Here is an 18,661-nt window from a genome sequence, read left to right on the forward strand (position 1 = left end):
GAAGGAAACGCGCCATCTCAGCAGGATTTCTCTGGAGCAGGGCTCACCGGGGTCCAGACGCTGCTCCCACAGCGAGTCACTGCCCTGAGAACGCTCCCAGAGCTCCCCGGGCTTCTGTTCTGTGCGTGCAGCTGGTGAGCACGAGCCAGCCCTGCCCCTGGTATCCAAGGCTGGGGCTGCCCTCGCCTGTGAGGCCAGTCTGGTGGTGGTGGTGGGGGGTTGTCTGGGCCCCTTTAAAAGGCTCAGCCATGCCTGGGCACATGCAGGGTCACTGCCCTGCCGGCCTCAATTTCCTCATCTGGAGGTTGGAGCAGCAGCTGTGCCCAGGCACAGGGGTTTTACCCACAGCTGCTTCTGGAGCCACACTGCAGGCCCACAATGATGCTACTACAAGTGCTCCCGAGTACAAACGGGGCAATGAGGCACTGCCAAGGCTGTGACGATGCAGGGTGAGCCAGGACGAACTCCAGTGCTCCAGGGTCTGCAGTCATGTCCACCAGCGACCCAGGAACCTCTAGCCAGCCTGGGCAGTGGCCAGCCCTTGCCATCACCAGAGGTGACAAGTGAGGTGACCCAAGAGGGGTGTCCAGGTAGCCCTCCGTCAGCACGGAGCCTCCGGGCTGCACCCTCGAGCAAAACACGGGCAGATGCGGCCATGCAGGCCCTGGCACCCTCGCCCGAACGCAGGGGGCCCTCAGAGCAGGCGCTGCGGGGCACGGAGGTGCACAATCCCTGGCCGCCTGAGGCAACGGACCAGCAGTGAAGCCCCCGAGTGACCAGGCCCTCGGACCCTCCCCGGACCACTGGGGTGGGGGGCAAGCTGCTATGAAATCACAGATTAGGTTTTCTTGTGGCAATTTCATGTGAATACTTTTAACTCCCCTAAACATTAATACTATGCACCACCAATAAAATTTCAAACTGTTCTTCAGTAAACCAACCATGAAGAAATAAAAGTAATTAAAACTGGCAAACACAGACTCAGAATTGTTCCCCTCGCTGGGGGCCAAGGCTGCTTGCTGCCACGTGGATCAGGCCCTTCCAGGCCACAGATTCTGCAGGCAAAGGCGTGGCCACCTCTCTCCAACTGGGCAGGAGCCCCCTTCCACATTCTGTGAACCACGTTGGGGTCTGTTCCCCAATACCTGGACCCCAACCCCACAGAGCTCACCCCTCCTCACCAAACTTGGGCAACTCTCACGGCCCCCTCAGCAGGGTGAGAACGCAGATGGCCCCAGTGGACGGCCCACACAAGACCTCACCACTGCCTCCCACCCCACCTGCCCCTTCACTTCCTGGAGGGAGGCCTTGTGGGATGGCCATGTCACCCTGGGACAGGGCCAGGGGGCTGTAGGGTGGCTGAGGTTGCCTGTCTCCCAGAACCTCCTGGACTCGAGGGCCCCAGCAGCACTCTCCGACTCCTGTTCAGGCATCTGCTCTCTGTGGTTCCAGGAGTTCAGGTCAAATCCCACCTGCCTGCAGTCTGAGTGTGGGCCCCACCCATTCTACCTTCAGAGCCTCACCCCCGGCTCACCTGGCAGGCTGTCATCTCCCATCAGAGCTTGTCTGCCCCAGGGCTTTGGCCCAGCTGCTTCCTTTGCCCTGGCATGCACATGGCTCGCTGCCCCTCACCTGCAAGTTTGGCTCAACACTCCCGCACCCGCTTACCTCAGTAAAACCGCAGCCCCTCCACCCTGCTCCTCTAGGCTGTGGTTCACACGCTGGGGCAGAGACTCCACGTGCAGGTGCTTCCTCCCAGTGACCGGGGGAGCCCGTGGCTTACTGCTAGGGTCTTTCCCCAGGAGGTAACCCCTTCCCCTCCCCCCAGCCAGAAAGCAGGTAGCTTCTGCACTGACCACCAGCATCCAATGCTCCCAATCCCCAAGGGACCAACTCTCCATGTCTGCCTGGGACTAAGAGGGTTCTGGGGACATGGGACTTAAGTGCCAAAGTCAGGGAAGTCCTAGAGAGACAAGGAAGCAAAGCCCTGTGAACCACCACAAGAGGATCTGCCTCCATCTAGACAGGCTTTGCTAGAGGCCCTCCCCGCCCACACAGGGGGCTGGGGGCCAGATGGGGGACTGAGAAGGTCCTCCGCCTGCCCTAAGCCCTGCCCTGGGCCCTGCTCCAGGTGCAGGAAGGCCACAGGCACTTCAGCCCCCAGCCTGGGACCTGTCTGGGCTCAGACGCTGAACTGGGAGCTGGCCTGGCTGCTCTGTGGGGCCAGGTCCAGCCTCTCCTCCAGCCGCGCCACCTGGTCAGAACTGCCTCTCTGACCCGTCCCCGGCCTATGTCACACCCACACTGCTCCAGCCCCACACCCAGTATGCTGACTCTCTAGGCAAGGCTTCCCTGAGGGTCCCCTTGCCCTTGAGGGCTGTTTCCTGAAGTCCTCACTGACACCTCTGCTGCTCTGGAAGCTTCCAGAACCTGCCTCATTGCATCCTGGTCCCACTGTGCTCCTCCTCAGTGCCTACCCCGAGCACCCGCCCACAGTGCGCACAGGGCACTGAGCACCTGGTGAGGTGGGCATGACCGGAGGGCAGATGGGCAAGGGCACGGAGTTAGGAGCCCGGCTCCAGCAGGATGACCGCAGCCTCGGCCAGTGCCTCCCGGGCCCCAGCTCCTGGCACACGGGCAGGGAGCCCCTCCCAGAGGGACGCCCCCTCCCAGGCCCTGTGAAGGTACCCATCTCTTCCCATATCCACTGACTGAGCCTCTGCCATCAGGACAGAGAAGAGTCACCTGGAAACAGAACACGCAGACCCACCCACCCTGTGGCTAAAGACAAGCCAGACAGATGATTGACGACGCAGACAGAGGTCTGGGGAAACTGGAAGCGCCTGGTGGACAAGGAGGTGTAATGGTGGACAAAGATAGCCACCTGCTCAGGTCTGCACCCAGTGGATCTGCTTAAGTCACCACCCAACACCATGTCCATGCGTGGGTACCCCCCGTGACCCAGGCCAACCCTTGACTTGCACTACACTGGGATTTAATGGTCACAAACCACTGTTCTGACAATGACATGAGGTTGGTCTCTGTTCAGGGCCCCTCAGGCCATGAGCCCCACCCGAGAGGTTCAGCGCCCGCTCCTCCACAGCCAGACAGTGCACCCAGTGCTCAACCAGGACTGCCACAGTTCCTCTCAAGCTCGTGGTCCTGGGAGCTCCCCCTCTGGCCCTGGAATCTGCACAGCTGCAGCCCGGCCCAGCAGGGGAGCAGCCAGGGCGGCTGCTGCTAAACCATCTCATGCTCGTGTTCTGTGTGGGTGGGGGATGAAGAAAAACAAGCTCAGAGAAGAGATAGGGAGGTACAGGACCACTAGTAGGTACTTCCACCTTATCACCCCTAGATGAGGAAAGTGAGACCCAGAGCAGGCACAGGGCTGCCCCAACTGATGGGAGGGCCTCGGAAGAAGCATCCTGAGCTAGGTCCTGGGTGATGACGCGAGCTGGGCAGGGCCCCGCGCAGGAGCTCCTGGGGTGCAGGGCCCGAGGTGAGGTGGTAGGCAGGGCCAGGCTTCGAGGGGAACATGGGTTCATTCCATGGACATCAGACAGGGGATCCCTGGGGAATCTGGGTCAGGCAGAGATGTGATCCCAGGAGTCAAGGTCCCTTGGCTTTATCCAGATGAATCTATGAGCATTCCTGTCTGACAAATCCTCACTGGGGCTGCAGGTGGAGCCAAGACTGAGGTGAGGGCAGGCTGAGCAGTATGTGGGAAAAGCATTGGCCAGGGGCCTGCCAGGGTCTGAGGATTAGCACACAGCGCCGAGCCTGGGGGCCAGAGGGGATAGCTATGGTATGTGAGGTCAGATAAGTGATGGGATTGTGGCAGACCCTATGGGTCCCTGTGGGGACTGGCTCTTATGAGAGGCGGGAGACCTGAGGCCAGGACCATGAACACCCCTGCCCTCCCCCAAGGCTGGAAAGTGTCTGCAGGGAGAGGGGCAACTGCCAGGCACCAAAGGTGGCAAAAGATGTCAGATTTGGAGCAACCAGTGGGACAGGGCAGGGAGAGAGGATCAGGACATGGCTGATGGCCACACATTGCTGGAGCTCCTGTGGTGGCTGGTCTGGAGGTCCCACCTGATCCCCACAGGGCCAACTTCTTGACTCAGTGTGAAACTGTGAGGGCCCTCCCTCCAAAGGACAGGAAAAGCAGGGTGGTCAGACATGCAGCCCCGGGCCAGAGGGGTGAAGCCCAGGCTGGACAGGTGGGGGCCCTGCCGTTCTCTGGTTACATGGCCTCCACCCCCCGTCCCCTGCCCCTCCCCAGTACAGCACAGACCTAGGTCCTGTGCCTGGTTCTCATCTTGCTCTGCTACTTGCCAGCCATGCAGATTTAAGAAGTGACTTAACTCCTGAGTTTTAAGAGGGGAAAACTGAGGACAATGGGAGCAGCACGCACCTGCTGCAGGGGCTGCTGGGAGGACGAGGTGAGCCAAGGCCCTGACTGTCGTCGTTCCTGTCGCTGTGATTTTTGGTATCACCACTGACTGGGCCGGGCTCTGGCCCCCTAGTACTTCCCTGGCAATGGCACATAAGTGGGGGTCCCCTGACAGGGTCACACAGGTGCCGGGCACAGATGCCTGCTCTGCTTCCCCCAGCACAAGCTGCCAGGTCAACATGCGCAGCTCCGTGCAGAGTCCAGAGGGCGGTGACCGCCCTAAACATGTGTTCCAAGGGAGAAGCAGAGCTGGGGCCACTGGAGACACTTTCCCAGGTCAAGGTCCCTCCCCACATACGCACACGCACAGCACAGCGGCCTCCCACCCCCCAGCCCCACGTGCACACCAGGATCCAAACCAGCTCTCCTCCCACACACACATGGAGTCCTGGTGAGCTGAACAAAAGGGGAAACTCAGTGAGATTTCTTTCCAGAACTACTGTGGCAAATCAGGGTCCTAGAAGATTCTCCACACTGAAGTGGAACCAAATACCACATTTGCCCTAATTCCCCAAAGCACTCGATTCCACTCAGGTTTCAGATTCCAGCTCCCGGAAGGAGAAAGCGTCTCAGGTGACCTCGGTGACCAGTCATCCTGGCCTCACAGAACTTCCATGGCCTCTTAACCCGAAAGCCTCACCTGCCCCAGCACCTGCCTTGCCTTCATGGCAGATGCTGTCATCACAGCCCATCACCTCCTTCCAGTCTCTTGCGAGTCTAGGTACCTGTCCGCCTCCTCTGCCTGGAGCCAAGCCCACAGCTGGCATGGGGCACAAGATGCAGCCAGTGCTCAATGAGTCAGGAGGGCAGGACGGTTCAGAGCCCTCCCTGGTGGCCAGCAGTCACTTCCAGAGGCCTGGGAGACCCACGTGAGCCTCACGCAGCCTGCCTCGGGGCCACCACTGCCTGGGTCCCAGTGACTGAGAGCAGCGAGAGACCATCCCAAGCACAGTCCAGTGAGGGAGGCCATGGTTCAGTGACACGACTCACAGTGTTGGAAACCTCTGTACGGGCAGTGGCCTGGCTCCCCAGAGGCCTCATGAAGACTGAACCTGGGGATGTCTCCTCAGGGAGGCAGATTCCCAGTCACCGAAGATATGCAGAAAGGGACTCCTGGCAGAGGGGTGTGGGCAGGGAGCATGGCCCAGGAAGTGTGACCACAGCAGGCACCTGGGCCTGGCCCCCGTCCAGCTGGACTTCTGCCCCAGACGAGAGGCCAGGTGAATACTTCAGTCTCCCCATCTGCACAGGGTCTCCAACTCCCAGGGCTCCTCACAGAGCACGAGAACCACGTAGCTCAAGGTGTCTCAGTGTATGCCACCGCTGTCACTCTGGCTGCCCCCAGCTCGGTGACCCCCACACCCATGGAGAGGGTGTAGTTTCCAGACTCCAGCACCTTTCCTCCAGAAGGCAGCGAATGCCCACCTGAACAGAATTTGCTGCATACACATACCTGGGCTGCGGACCCCCCACCCTCCCGACAGTACATACGTGCACACACGGCCCTGAAACCAGAGCAAGGGCGGAGAGAAAGCCGCTGCAGCTGCCATGGAGGAGCCCCACAGCCCAGGCTGCCGCTCATCCCAGGCAAACTTGACAAGCAGGAAGGGAAGGCTCCAGGCTGTGGAACCCCTTCTCTGCCATGCTTCCCCCAGGCAGAGCACAGCCTCCAGGTACCCACCACTCTCTCTGTCATCAGCTCCACATGGCCTTCACAGGGGATGGGCACAGTGTAGGTGAGACAGACAGGGAAGCCTGAGGTGCTGAGGCCACAAATGCCATGCACACAAGCCCCAGTCACGGGGGAACAAGGGAGTGAGCCAGCGTAAGGGAGCCCAGGAAACGGCCCAGCCCAACAAGGGGCTCAAGACCCTCACCTGTGCTCGCGAGCAGGCGAGGGTAACACGCTGGCCAGCATAGACAAGGCCACCGTCCATCAGGACTTCGGCTGCCGCCACTGCTGTGTGTCACGGAGTGTTCCCTGTGACCCTACTTCCCGAGATGGACATAGGGTGATACTGGGGGATGCGGCTGAGCCCTCGGAGCCCAGTTCAGCCTCAGGCTCTGCAGTCCGGCGCAGATCCCCACGGTGCTCAGGGGGTCGGCCCTTCCCCAGAGGTCAGGCAGCCGGCCCCAGCCACAGCATTGCTCCTGCAGCCCACGAAAAGGCTGACCCTTCACATGTTGGGCAGAACCACCCTCTGCTCAAGCTCAGCTTCTTCCCAAAGAGTGTCCGAAAAATGCAGCCAAGTTCAGGGGAAGATCTGCAGTTTCTGTGGCCTGGGATGGCGGCGGGCAGATCTTGGGTAAAGATCTGGCCTCCCCGGGCCTCATCTGCTTCTCTACAAAGTGCGTGTGTGAGGACAGGGAAGTCCTCAAGACAGGCGCTCAGCAGCTGCTATTGTCAAAACTGCTCCCACAAAGCTCGTCTCCCCCACAACAGGAGACAGTGATGGTACAGAGACGCCAGGCCTGACTGAGGCTGGGCCCAGAGCCCCTCCCACCCCACGATTAGCAAAACCGGTGCTGCCCTGGGCTGGTGGACACTCAGGTGGGCCGAGGGTCCATGCGGTGGCTTTGCTTTCACTGGCTGCCAGGGTCCCCCTTGGAAGCTGCACACCTCACAACAAGCTGTGGGCCCTTGTGGAGCAGGGGCAGCGGGAGCACCCTAACACATCCTAGGCAGGTTCCAAACTCCAGCCTATGACTGCAGGCAAGGCCCCACCCACTCACCACAGGCCTCAGTTTCCCCATCTGAAGAGCAAAAGGCAGCCTGGAGGAGGTGCTCTGGCCTGGAGACTTGGACGTTTTCCATGCTGAAGGCTTCTCTGGCTGCTGGCTCTCCTCACAGCACCCAATCATCTGTGTGTTCTCAGCCCTGACTGTCCCTGTCTGAGGACTGGGTTGAGCACGTGGCCCCCCAGGTTAACCGACAGCATGGGCTTCTGTCCATGGGCTGCGGGGGCTATATCCCAACTCACACGCCTGGCCTTGAGCACTGAGCTAGCACAGACCACCAGCTCTCTGCCCCAAGCGGGGACTGAACCTGACTCGCAGAGGGATCACCATTACTGACCCTCCCCAATGTGGCCCAGGAAAGGGGGTGTCTTGGCACCCTGCACTGACTCTCCCACCCCCACAGGGCCACATCCAGGCCTAAACCCACCCCTCAGCGGGCATAAGGCTCACATCCCAAGCTGGGAAGGGTTCCATTATTTTTTGGGGAAACATACAGCGAGCCCCTGGACGGCCCCAAAATCCAGGAGCAGCGGAGCCGGGCCAAAACCAGCTGCCCATACACCACTGTCCACCTGCTGATGTGTCGGAGGCGGGAGCAGGGTTTCTCAAGCGTGACTCTAAGTGGAGCAGGTCATGTACGGCTTCAGGTGTACGTTTTGTGGATTATAAAAGCTACACATGTTGATCGAAACGTAAGAAACAGAGAATTAGAGAAAGGAAGTCACCTGTGAGCACAGCTATAATTTTGGGTGTTTTCCTTTCCATCTCTATTCCCGGACACACACGTCCCAGACATGTACAGATGCGGCAGATAACCTTTTCCTTCTGCAAAATGGAAAGGCGCAAGACTACAAGTGTGTTTATAGCTGCATAACATGCTCTGAAAAGGCCAGGAGCTGGGGACAGTAGTTACTGAAGAAGACTGAGTCTGGTGCTAACTTTTTTCAAAATATACCTTTCCATAAAAATTGACTCGATCCAGGTAAAAGTGTTCTGCTGTTTGAAAAGCAAATGAACAAAGAATCAAACAAAGGATGCCAAACCAGAAGAGTGGTTCTATTGCCAAACGCTCTCTCCAGATCCGGAGAAACACGAAGGAACACGGAGGGCAAGGGCTGGCTGCCTTGAGGGAAAGCTCTGGGGAAAAGATGCCCTGTGACGCCCCAACCACAGGGCCCCTATCCCATGGCAACCTGCTCATTGTCCCCACCTGGATAAACGGAAAACTGGAAAGCCAACAGGGGACGAGGGCTTAGGTGTGCGACCCCGCGCCCAGATCGTGACCTCTGCACATCCTCAGCTCAGACACTGGATTCCAGTGGAGATAACCCTACCCCCAGGACTGTGTACACGTCCTGAGCCAGACAGACTTGGGGCCCCTCCTCAGTCGACAACACCCCCACCACATTATGAAGCGCCTGCTGGGTCCACAGCACTTAACAGAGGTGGCCAGTGGTCTTCTCAGCTGCCCCAGAGGCAGGCACCTGTGTCACCCTTCCTCTGGAGCAGACACAGGGACACCAGGTAGAGGGTGAGGGGGCCTGAGACCCGCCCAGGACTCAGGGTGGAGGGGGCCTTCCCAGGACATAGAGGGATAGGGAGCCTAAGGAGGACTGGGAGTGGGGGCCTCCATCCTCAGGACAAAGGTAAGGAGGCCCTGAGGGACACTGGCACTCTGCACAGGCCCCCACAGCTGACATTAGGTTATGCTCCAAGGGTGGTAGCTTGCATCCACATGGAGGCCATAAGACAGACTCACGAGGGCTTGGCAGAACTCTGAGTCTGGGCACGCTGAGGTCCTGACACGGCAAGCGACGGGCCTCAGTGTCCCCATTTGTGCAGTGGGGACAAACAGGTTCAGAACAGCACCTGGTAGAGGGCGCACTCGTTCGCTGCGTGCTGTCACTCAGCCTCATTATGAATTATCTGAACTCTGGGGGAAACCACTACACTTTAGCAAGAAATGAGGCCAAACAAGCAGGCTGATCCAGAAGTTTTGACTTGTCCAGAAGCCCCGTACTTTCCAAGACAGGCAGACCCTTCCCTGGCTCAGAAGGGCAGAGAAAGCTGTGTAGAGCGGCCCTGCGTGAGGCGGCTGCGTGAAAGCCAAGCAGAAAGCAGCTCGTTCTCACCACGATCTGGCTGGGGCTGGTCTGAGCCTGCAGAAGCCCCCTCACACTGCGTATCCCCTGAGGCAGGAGGGTACAGCCAGAGCCACTGCAGGCAGTGTGTGGGGCGCTGAGTGACCCGAGGCGCAGCCTCCCTGAACCTCCGTTTCTCCTCTCACTGGTTCACTCCAGGAACATGGGGGCACTATAATTCTCAGTGGAAACACACAGCCTCTGTGCCTGCTCTCTTCCAACTACAAGTTCTGGAGCGTCAAAACAGCAGACAGCTTCAGAAAGAGTGGGAACTGGCGGCAAAGAGAGTGTGTGAAATAACAAGGGGAGATGCACAGCTGGGGGGAAGGGATGCTGCTTCAGGCCATGCCCAGAGACAGCCTCTCTGAGTGCCATTTGCGCTGAGACATGAAGGCGCCGAACAGCCCAAAAGAGGGAACAGCAAGTTCAGAGGCCCTGAGGCAGAACCTGCAAGGGGCTGATACGCTGGTGTAAGAGGATGTCAGGTGGCAGAGGCCAGCTGATGGGGTGCAGGGCCCTGGAGGCCAAAGTAAGCGTTTTTGTCTTTACCCCACCTGACAGGGCGGTTACGCATCTGGAAGGTGGTTGGTGTATCCACTCTCAGAGGCCGCAGGGCAGGACCTGGCTTGAAAACTCAGCCCCGGGGCCTCCTCTCCCCAGGATAAGAGCCTAGGCCTGCGCCACCACACCCCGACAGAGAGTGTTAGCTGAAGACCCCTAGGCCCAGGAGCCATCCCAGGCTTCCCAGATGAGCACAACAGAGGACCTGGGAGGGTGTTAGCACAGGGTCTGACGCAGGTGCATCCACGCGTCCAGACAAAAAGTGGCAAACCTGTTCCTGGGCCACCTGTCCCTGGCTGCCAGCACCCGACCCTGAGGCTCTCTACAGAGGCGGGGCACCCCTGGAAAGGGGACTACTGCAGAGACCTGCAGTGTGGGGACTTTCCCTCCTCCAAAGCTTAGCTTCTGAAACTGGGGAGTCCTAGGCCACTGGCCCCCAACTCCTCAGAAAAGGGGAGCTGTTAACTAAGCATTTCTTGGGACCCCAAACCCCACAGACGCTGGTCCCCCAAAATACGTGCTGTCTAGGGCCCCTGGAGGGTGAAGGGGCTGGCTAGCTGACTGGGGTTCACAGGACTCCCAGGCCAGGCGCCATTCCTATCCAGGCCAGTTCTAGGAGACAAGAGCTCCCAACCAGTCCACTTGCCAGCTCTGACAGCATTCATTTCCTTCTCCACTCACTTGGTTTCAAGCGAGAAGGGACGTTATTTGCTCAACAAATATTGTCCACGATAACTCAACCAGACAAGCAATATTTTCTGCCATCCTAATAACCACGCAGCACACAGCGGTGGCAGAGAGAGGGGGCTAAAATATGACCCTCCCTTTCCCCATGTGAACAGAAACCTCGAGGAGAGGGAGGAGGAGAACAGGAAGAACCCTCAAGTATCCATTTTATCACGGCCTCCATGCAAGTTCAGCAGTGCTCACCTCCCTAGCACATCCTGAACTGAATCAAGTGATATTTTGGCAACATAAACACAATTGAAAAAGACTGAGTAGCCAGGCAGCCCCTAGCTTGGACAATATAATTTAGAGATTTTTCTCCCCAGCTCCTTGAAAGACCAACAGGCCCGCACCCCCCGCGGGGGGGCCGGGTCCTCTCGGAGCAACCCTCTAGGCGCGTGGGGCCCACGCAGCCCTGGGAGCCCTAAAGGGGTGGGTGTGCCCATGCTCCAGGGGCTTCTTTTTCGCGACTCCGCGGCAACATGCTCGCGGGGGCCCACCTACCTCCAAGGCCTCCAGCGTGCTGAAGCTGGCAATGGCGAAGCCGTCGATGACCTCTTCCTCCTGCGAGCTGGACTCGCGGCGGCGGCGGCGCGGAGGGCGCGCGGCGGCGGCGCGGGGCGGGGGCGCGCGGGGCAGGCCCGTGTTCTCCTTGCCGGGCCCGGGCTCAGGCTCGTCCCCCGACGACGCGCTCTGGTCGCGGGCGTCGCGGGCCGCCTCCCGGCGCCGGCCACGGTCCCGCTGCGCGCGCGAGCGCCGGCTCTGACGGACCTTGGCCTCCATGGCGCGCGGTGACCTTGCGGCCGCGCCGTCGGGCTCCCGCTCCGCTGCCGCTGCGCTACTCGGCCCCGCCGGGCTTGTTGCGGTCCGCGCGGACTCGGGCCCTGAGCGGCGGCGGGCGGCGGGTCGGGCCGGACATGCCGCGCGGGTAGCCTCAGCCCCGGGCCCTGCGCGGCCTGGGCGCCCCGGCGCGGGAGGCCGCACGCATCGGCGGGGCGGCCGGCGCTCAGCGGCCGTAGGCCGCGGCCCCGAGGGGACGCCCCATGCGCGACTGGCGGCGGGCGAAAGCTGGGCTGAGGCCCGACAGGCGGGCAGGCGGGCGGGGCGCTGACCGGGGCTGAGGCGCCGGGGCTCGTGAGGCGGCGGTGGCAGCGGCGCCCCGAGCGGATAACAACTGACGTACTTCCGCCAGGCAGCCGGCGCCAGAGGAAGTGGGCGCTTCAGCGGAGCCGACGCGAGCCCCGCCCCGCCCCGCCCCGTCCTGGCCCCGCCCAGGCCGCGCTTTGCCCCTACAGCCTGGCCCCACCGCCCCGCCTCCGGTCCCGCCCCACCCAAGCCCCGCTCCGCCCCACAGGCCCGCCCCGCCCTTACCTCGCCCCTTGGGGGAGGGAGCTGCGGGGCCGCGCCCCTTCCCGCCCCTCCGCACGCACCTGGGCAGCCGTCCCAGCACGTGGGAGGTGTAGGGAGCTGAAGTGCTACCGTGACTTTCTGTTTGCCTGTTTTGGGAGGGGCGGGGGGTTCACCACTGCGCCTCCCCAGCCGCGGCCTCGTTCCGATAGAATCTATCAATGGGAGCTCTTAAGCGGAAAAGGGGGGGGCCTCTCCAGCCAAGCGAGACATATGCGCGGAGGGGCACGCTCACCGTCAGCGCCCTCCCCCGCCCCCGCAGCTGGGGGAGCGTGAACAGAGTTGGGGAGTCCAGGTTCCCACCCGCGATGGGAGGCCCAGGGGTGGGTAGTCCTCGACGTCCTTTCAGATCCAGGGGCGGGTAAGGGATTTATTCGGTTCGAAAAGGAGGACAGACTATCTCAGCCCAGAGAGGGGGCATGTTAAAGATGAGGATTATTCACTCCCTCATATCCTGCGCCCCAGTCTAGGACTTCTTCACGTGTCTCCTGCCTCTCGTTAAGGGGTCTTCCTGCAGGCTGGTCTTGTCCTTCCATGGCTTCCAGTGCTCTCCACCGCCCCCTGCCCAGGCACCTGACCTCTGGGCTCTATTATGGGGAGGGAGAAGTTCTACACGAAGTGCATTCCCTCTACCTTTTCCTGGGTCAAGTTCCCCACCTCACCCCTCTGGGTGGGAAGCCCCCCAGGGATGCCTCGTTTGCATAGAGACAGCAATTTGGGCTGCGGGGGCTGCTCCCCTTCCAGGGCAGCATGGTGGCAGGAACGGATGAGAGGGGGCAGCTGGAGAGTTGAAAAATATAAGGAGGAACTTCCTCTTTCACCCATGGGAGACTGCGGTTAAGGACCCACTGCGGGTGGGGAGGGACCGCTGTCTTCCTCAAATCTTAATATCATTAATTCATTTAACACCTATTTACTAAATGCCCTGCAACCGACACTGTTTGTGTTGCTCTAGTGGATGAGACAAAAGGCCCTTTTAGAAGTGAGTGAGAACCTGAACACAGAGCCGAGTAGCGTAATGTTGAAGAGTAACCTGAAGATGACTAAAGAGGGAGTTGTCATAGGAAGTGGGCATGGGGTGGTCCCGGAAGCCTCTCAGAGGAGTGGTAATTTGAGCTGAGACCTGCCAGATGAGAAGCCAGCCAGCCCGGGGCCCCAGTGTGAGCAGGGCAGGGAGGTGTGTGGTCTGGGTAGTCACAGGCTGTTGACAGGGTTGTCCCTGGGGACAGTGGGGAAGGCAGTACTCCAAACATCCTGATACAGGGGGTGGGGAGCCCAAGCCCCCAAAGCTGCCAGCCTCCAGTTCACCCAGGCCCATCCTGTCCAGCTCTCTCTGCTCTGGGCCCTCCTTCCACCCTCTCCTAGTCTCCTTGGGGGTGGGAGCAGGATCCCCCTCTCCCTTTCCCATTCCAGACTTTATTATCACTCTGACTTCCCCAGCATCCCCTTTGGATTTTAAGAGTCTTGTTAGAAAGACGGAAAGCTTCCTGGGCATTCCTCCTACCCTAATTCTCCTCTGAGGATGGAAGGCCTGAAATTTGTATTTGCAGGGGCAGGAGGTGGGGGTGGTCCCAGGGGTAATACTTAAGGATTTCGTTTGGGAAACAGGCCCTTGGGCCTGCCTGCCCATCCCCAGTGGGGCTTCCAGGCCCCATACTTGCTCCGGAGGCCCGGAGTCCTCAGAGACCTGCAGCCTGCGCTGCTGAGCTGATCTTGGGGACTGCAGGGGGCTTCCTTTCTTGTCACCCCTTTCCTACCTCTAGCACAATGCTTGGGAAGGCCCAGGATTTGGCGTTGAGGTTTTCAAGTGTAGGAATGACTGTCTGTTCATCTCCCCTTGAAGACACTTGGATGTGTTCAGGGTGAAGGATGGGATCACTGTAGGCTCCCTGTGGGGACTCCTCTCTGGGTTTCTTAGCTTTCCTGGGGAGAAGCCTCCCAAGGATTTTCCCTTCTTCGATTCATTTCCAGGTGGCTGGCCAGTGTCTTAGGGACCAGCCGCCATCTCCTGGGTACAGGATCCTGGGCACAGGAAACCTCCCTTCAGGGGAGAGGCAGAGTGGGGTGGGAGGAGGCCGCAGCCTGCTTGCCTGCCTTGTGCTCATCCCCCCTGCCCCCACCTATGCACATCATAGGGGCTCAAATGGTAAAGAACCTGCCTGCAATGTGGAAGACCTGGGTTCAATCCCTGAGTTGGGAAGATCCCCTGGAGAAGGGCATGGCGACCCACTCCAGTATTCTTGCCAGGAGAATTCCATGGACAGAGGAGCCTGGCAGGCTAGAGTCCATGGGGTACCTCTCCCAGGGCTCCAAACCTGCTCCTCAGGGTTTGCAGGAGCTTGCAGAGCTAAGCGCTGACACCTCCACTCCCTGCTGGTATAAGGGGTGGCAGGGCTGCTGTTCTGCTCACTTTCCATATGTTCTTGCACACACATTTGTTCTCTTCTTCCTGGAGGGGGATGGGGGGTTTTTGGAGTGCAAACACCAACAGTGGCTAAGGGATAGCTTCAAGACCACACTAGTAGTATTTTCTAGATCTATGCCGTCCAGCCCAGAAACCACCAGCTTGAGATGTGGCTCATGCAACTAGAAAACTCAACTGTGCATTTTATTTATTAACTTCAATCTGAAATGAAATAACCCCTGTGACTGGTGGCTACCATGCTGGCCAGAGCAGTTCAAGAACCTAAGCTCTAACCTCAGCTCCTCTCTTCCGACTGTGAGCAGATGGTCTAACTTCTCTGCCTCAGCTGTCCATTCCATAAACCTGGAGTGGGGTGGGGTGGGGTGCTGATGACATGCTTCCGGTGGTGGGTGGTCTGAACATTCACCTAGAATCACTCAGGGGCCACGGGTTTTGTCAACATATCAGAGACCCTTCTGTTCCTGGTCCTACTTGGGGTTTGAGATTTGCATTTCCAACAAGCTGGGGCTGCGAGTCTGCAGACCACAGGTTGTGAGCCCCTCTTGTTTGCGTGTTTACCAGTGTCCCAGAGAATGGGCGCCTTCGCCCCTTGCTCCGCCTCTCTAGAGAGGTATTTGCCTTCTGGACCTGGATCCTGATGAACTAGGTTTCCTCCTTCTTCTCTGCCTTCCCACTAGCCCCCTTGGGGCCCTTGGGGCTCAGCTACAGCCAGCCCAGGTCTTTCCTTCCACCTCATCCCATCCCTGAGGACTCATCCTTCCTCCAGTACAATAGGGGAAATGGGTCCTTCTCACAGGCTGCTGCTGCTGCTGCTAAGTCACTTCAGTCGTTTCCAACTCTGTGCGATCCCATAGACGGCAGCCCACCAGGTTCCCCCATCCCTGGGATTACAGGCTAGACACTGCCAAAAGAAGCTTTGCCCCACCCCCAGCCTGCTGGCCGAGTGCTGTGTGATTTCAATCCCAGCCTTCACCAGATCCCACCCCCAGAGTCAAGTCCTCACCTGGTCACCACACGAGCGTCCTCCCCAGAAGATTTCTGAGAGGCACTGATGAAAATTATCTGCTTCCAGGGTGGCCTGGAGCTCAACCCCATCAGTCTTTGCTATTTGGCTTTGCTTTAGAGTCACTGCTCTTCTGTCAGGCTCTGAGCAACGTTAATTGACATGGAATTGTATTCAAAATTGAATTTGCCCTCACAGATCCATTCACCCCCTATAAATCATCAGAGTCAGCTGCTCCTTCGGGGTTCAAACACACTTTCAGTTTGTCGGGTGACAGCCAGAAAATGAGTTCTGGCTCACAGACCAGCCCCTAGTGCACCGTCTGTGAACAGCTGTTTGCTCCACCATGGTGAGAAATGTTGGTTTCAGCCTTTCCAGTATCCATGCAACCTCCTTCTGGCAGCAGCACTTCAATGTTCTTTGGACACTTAGCCTATTTCAGTGGATGTGGTCTGGGAGGGGCAGACAGCTCACTGCAAGCTTTTCTCTCTCCTAACCAAAGAGGCAGGTGTCCTAGTTTCTGCAACAATGCTGTGTGACAAACAGCCCTAGAATGTCTGTGACTTAGAACATGAACTATTTCTGTTTTGCTAATAAGGCTGCAGGTTCCTGGAAGGGCTGTGCTTCAGACTGTGGGTCAGGTTCAGGTCTGTTCCAAGGGTCTCTCTCTGGGACCCAGGCTGCAAGAGGTGAGCTACTTGAGGCATTTTCTTTGCAAAACTCACAGGGCCAAACCATATTTCAAGGCACAATGGATGGAAGTCTGTGCTTTAAGCCTATTGTGTCTGCTTGCATCCTGTCCAAAGCAAGTCACTTGGCCAAGACTGTCACCCATGGGGAAGGAAGTTGATGCCTTCCAGTCCATTGTGGGGAAGGCGGGAGGGTGGCATTGTAGTCATGTGGCAGAGGGTGGGTGTGGAGTCTTGCTTCAGAGAGGAGGTAAAGACTGGGGACTATATTCCCATTTGTCACAATAGAGGGCCCACATACCAATTCAATGTCCTGTGCCGAAATTAGAATCTTTTTTTGGGGAAGGGGGAGCCATGCTGCTCAGCTTGTGTTATTTTGATTCCCCCTGACCAGGGATCGAACCTGTGCCCCCTGCAGTGGAAGTGTAGAGTCCAAACCGTTGGACTGCCAGGAGATTCCCTAGAATCTGTCTTAAGCTGGGTATCCAAGGAATTGAAATTTGGGATATACTCATCCCAAGTGTCGGAGAAGGCAATGGCAACCCACTCCAGTACTCTTGCCTGGAAAATCCCATGGGCAGAGGAGCCTGGTAGGCTGCAGTCCACGGGGTCGCTAGAAGTCGGACATGACTGAGCGACTTCACTTTCACTTTTCACTTTCATGCATTGGAGAAGGAAATGGCAACCCACTCCAGTGTTCTTGCCTGGAGAATCCCAGGGACGGAGGAGCCTGGTGGGCTGCCGTCTCTGGGGTCGCACAGGGTCGGACACGACTGAAGCGACTTAGAAGTAGCAGCAGCAGCATCCCAAGTGTGCCCTCCCCCTAATTCTTGCACCTCAGGATCTTCTCTGTGCTGGAGCTTTGAGCCCCCTGCTGCTCCGGGGGCTGACCCCCACCTGCCTGCTCTGTCCACTTCCCCTCTCTTCATCAGCCCTAACTCAGATGTCTCTTCTCCCCAAAGTCCAGTTGGCGGCTCCGTGTTGGGTTGACTCAGAGAGTGGGAACATTTCTCAGAATTCCCCTCATTGTGTGGCCGGTCAGGATGGCCCACGTGAGAATTCGTGTGCTCTGGCAGGCAGAAGTGACAGCAAGAGTGCTAATTTCTCCTCTAGGGCCCCTAAAGGTGCCCGGTCTACCACCATCCCTCATGCATGGATCGGAAAGGCTCAGACAGCTCCTTCTGCAGCCCCGGGGGCTTCCTGCATCTCCTGCCACCCGCTAGAGTCCTGAGGCAGGGTTGGCTTTGTGGGCGGTCCCTCTGGAGCTCAGGTGTGTCCAGACTCTGCATCTGTATGGATGCCACCAGGCCTTCTGACCACCCTAGAGACACACAGACAACACCTGGTAGAGCTGTCTCTGCCAACTCATCTGCCCATCGGGGAAGGCCCAGCTTCGGTGCTCAATCACACAGACAGTGCATCTCTCTGGGCCTGAGGCCTCTCCAGATACAGGTGCCTTCTTGGTCTTCTCTCCTTCATGGGCTCATCAGCTCCGGGAGAGCAGCTGTGAGCCTAACTCAGTGATGGCATTCAGTGGGCCCCTGAGTGTCCTTTGTCTGAGGCACCCAGGAGTCCTGGCTTCCTGACTCTCCTTAGAGGTCTTCCAACAGGTCCAGCCTTCGAGGAGGAGTGGGAGGCCTGTGCAAGAAAGGGACGTTTGCAAGGCAGTGAGGTCCTGTCTGAGCAGTCCCTGTGTCCCCAACCTGGCCTTGAGCGGTGTGCACCACAGGTGAGGGGACAGCCTGTGGGAGGAAGGACAGGGCCACAGGGGCCTCTGGACTTTTCCATTTGAAGGGATCAGAAACCCAAATCTGGACTGGCTTCCTCTGCTATGGAGCTTCAGATGTGCTCCTGGGCCTCAGATCAGACTGGACTCAGGCTGGCTTCTCTTAGGGAAGAGAGGGGTGCAGCAGCCTCCTGCTGCTAAATACAGGTCAACAGCAAAGAGGCGATCTTTTCAGAGCCTTCAGAGGAAGCAGTTCAGCCAACTTCCAAACACATGAACCATAAATACTTATTGTCCAAAGAAACTGGGATCTTGGGGCTGTGTGTTACTCAGCACTAGCTGACTGATACAGGTAAGGATGAGGAGGGTGGAATCTGAACCCAAGCTCAGAAAAGACCTCACATAGCTACTCAGCCACAGCTGGGTGCGGCAGGCAGGAACTGTGATGAACCCAGCAGTCAGGGAAATATTTCTGCTCTGCCAGCCTGTGGGAACCAGCTGTTGGTTCTGCAGTGACTGTCAGGACAACTACAGTTGTGCAGCAGAGGTGGGTGACTTTGAGAGACACAGCCCTCATCTGCTGGGGCCTGCAGTCAGCAGTGGAGGTGGGTAGTTAGCAAGTCATTACACCTCAAGTTACCCGGTTCTGCCATAGCTAGTTGGCTGGGGGTGTGGGGTTAGGAAGCATAGGCACCTCTTTCAATAAGCGTGATAGTGAAGGGGGACATGGGAGGGGGAAACCATACCTAGAGAGGAAGCTGGGGCCAAGAGAAGTTCCCCATGGAGGAAGC

At 58.6% G+C, this 18,661-nt stretch overlaps 1 protein-coding gene across 22 annotated transcripts in view; it reads right to left on the reverse strand.

Annotated features, from left to right (window-relative positions):
• FBRSL1 (fibrosin like 1) overlaps positions 1-11,796 on the reverse strand; it is an 84,362-nt gene extending 72,566 nt beyond the window's left edge. For all 22 annotated transcript variants that reach the window (XM_024977639.2, XM_059876299.1, XM_024977643.2 and 19 more), the window contains exon 1: positions 11,125-11,796. In XM_024977639.2, coding sequence (XP_024833407.1) covers positions 11,125-11,403 — 279 coding nt within the window. In that variant the 5' untranslated portion in view covers positions 11,404-11,796. The remainder of the gene's footprint in view (positions 1-11,124) is intronic.
• Positions 11,797-18,661: the final 6,865 nt, after the last annotated feature.

This window comes from Bos taurus, chromosome 17 (genome assembly GCF_002263795.3).
Source record: "Bos taurus isolate L1 Dominette 01449 registration number 42190680 breed Hereford chromosome 17, ARS-UCD2.0, whole genome shotgun sequence".
Lineage (NCBI taxonomy): Eukaryota > Metazoa > Chordata > Mammalia > Artiodactyla > Bovidae > Bos > Bos taurus.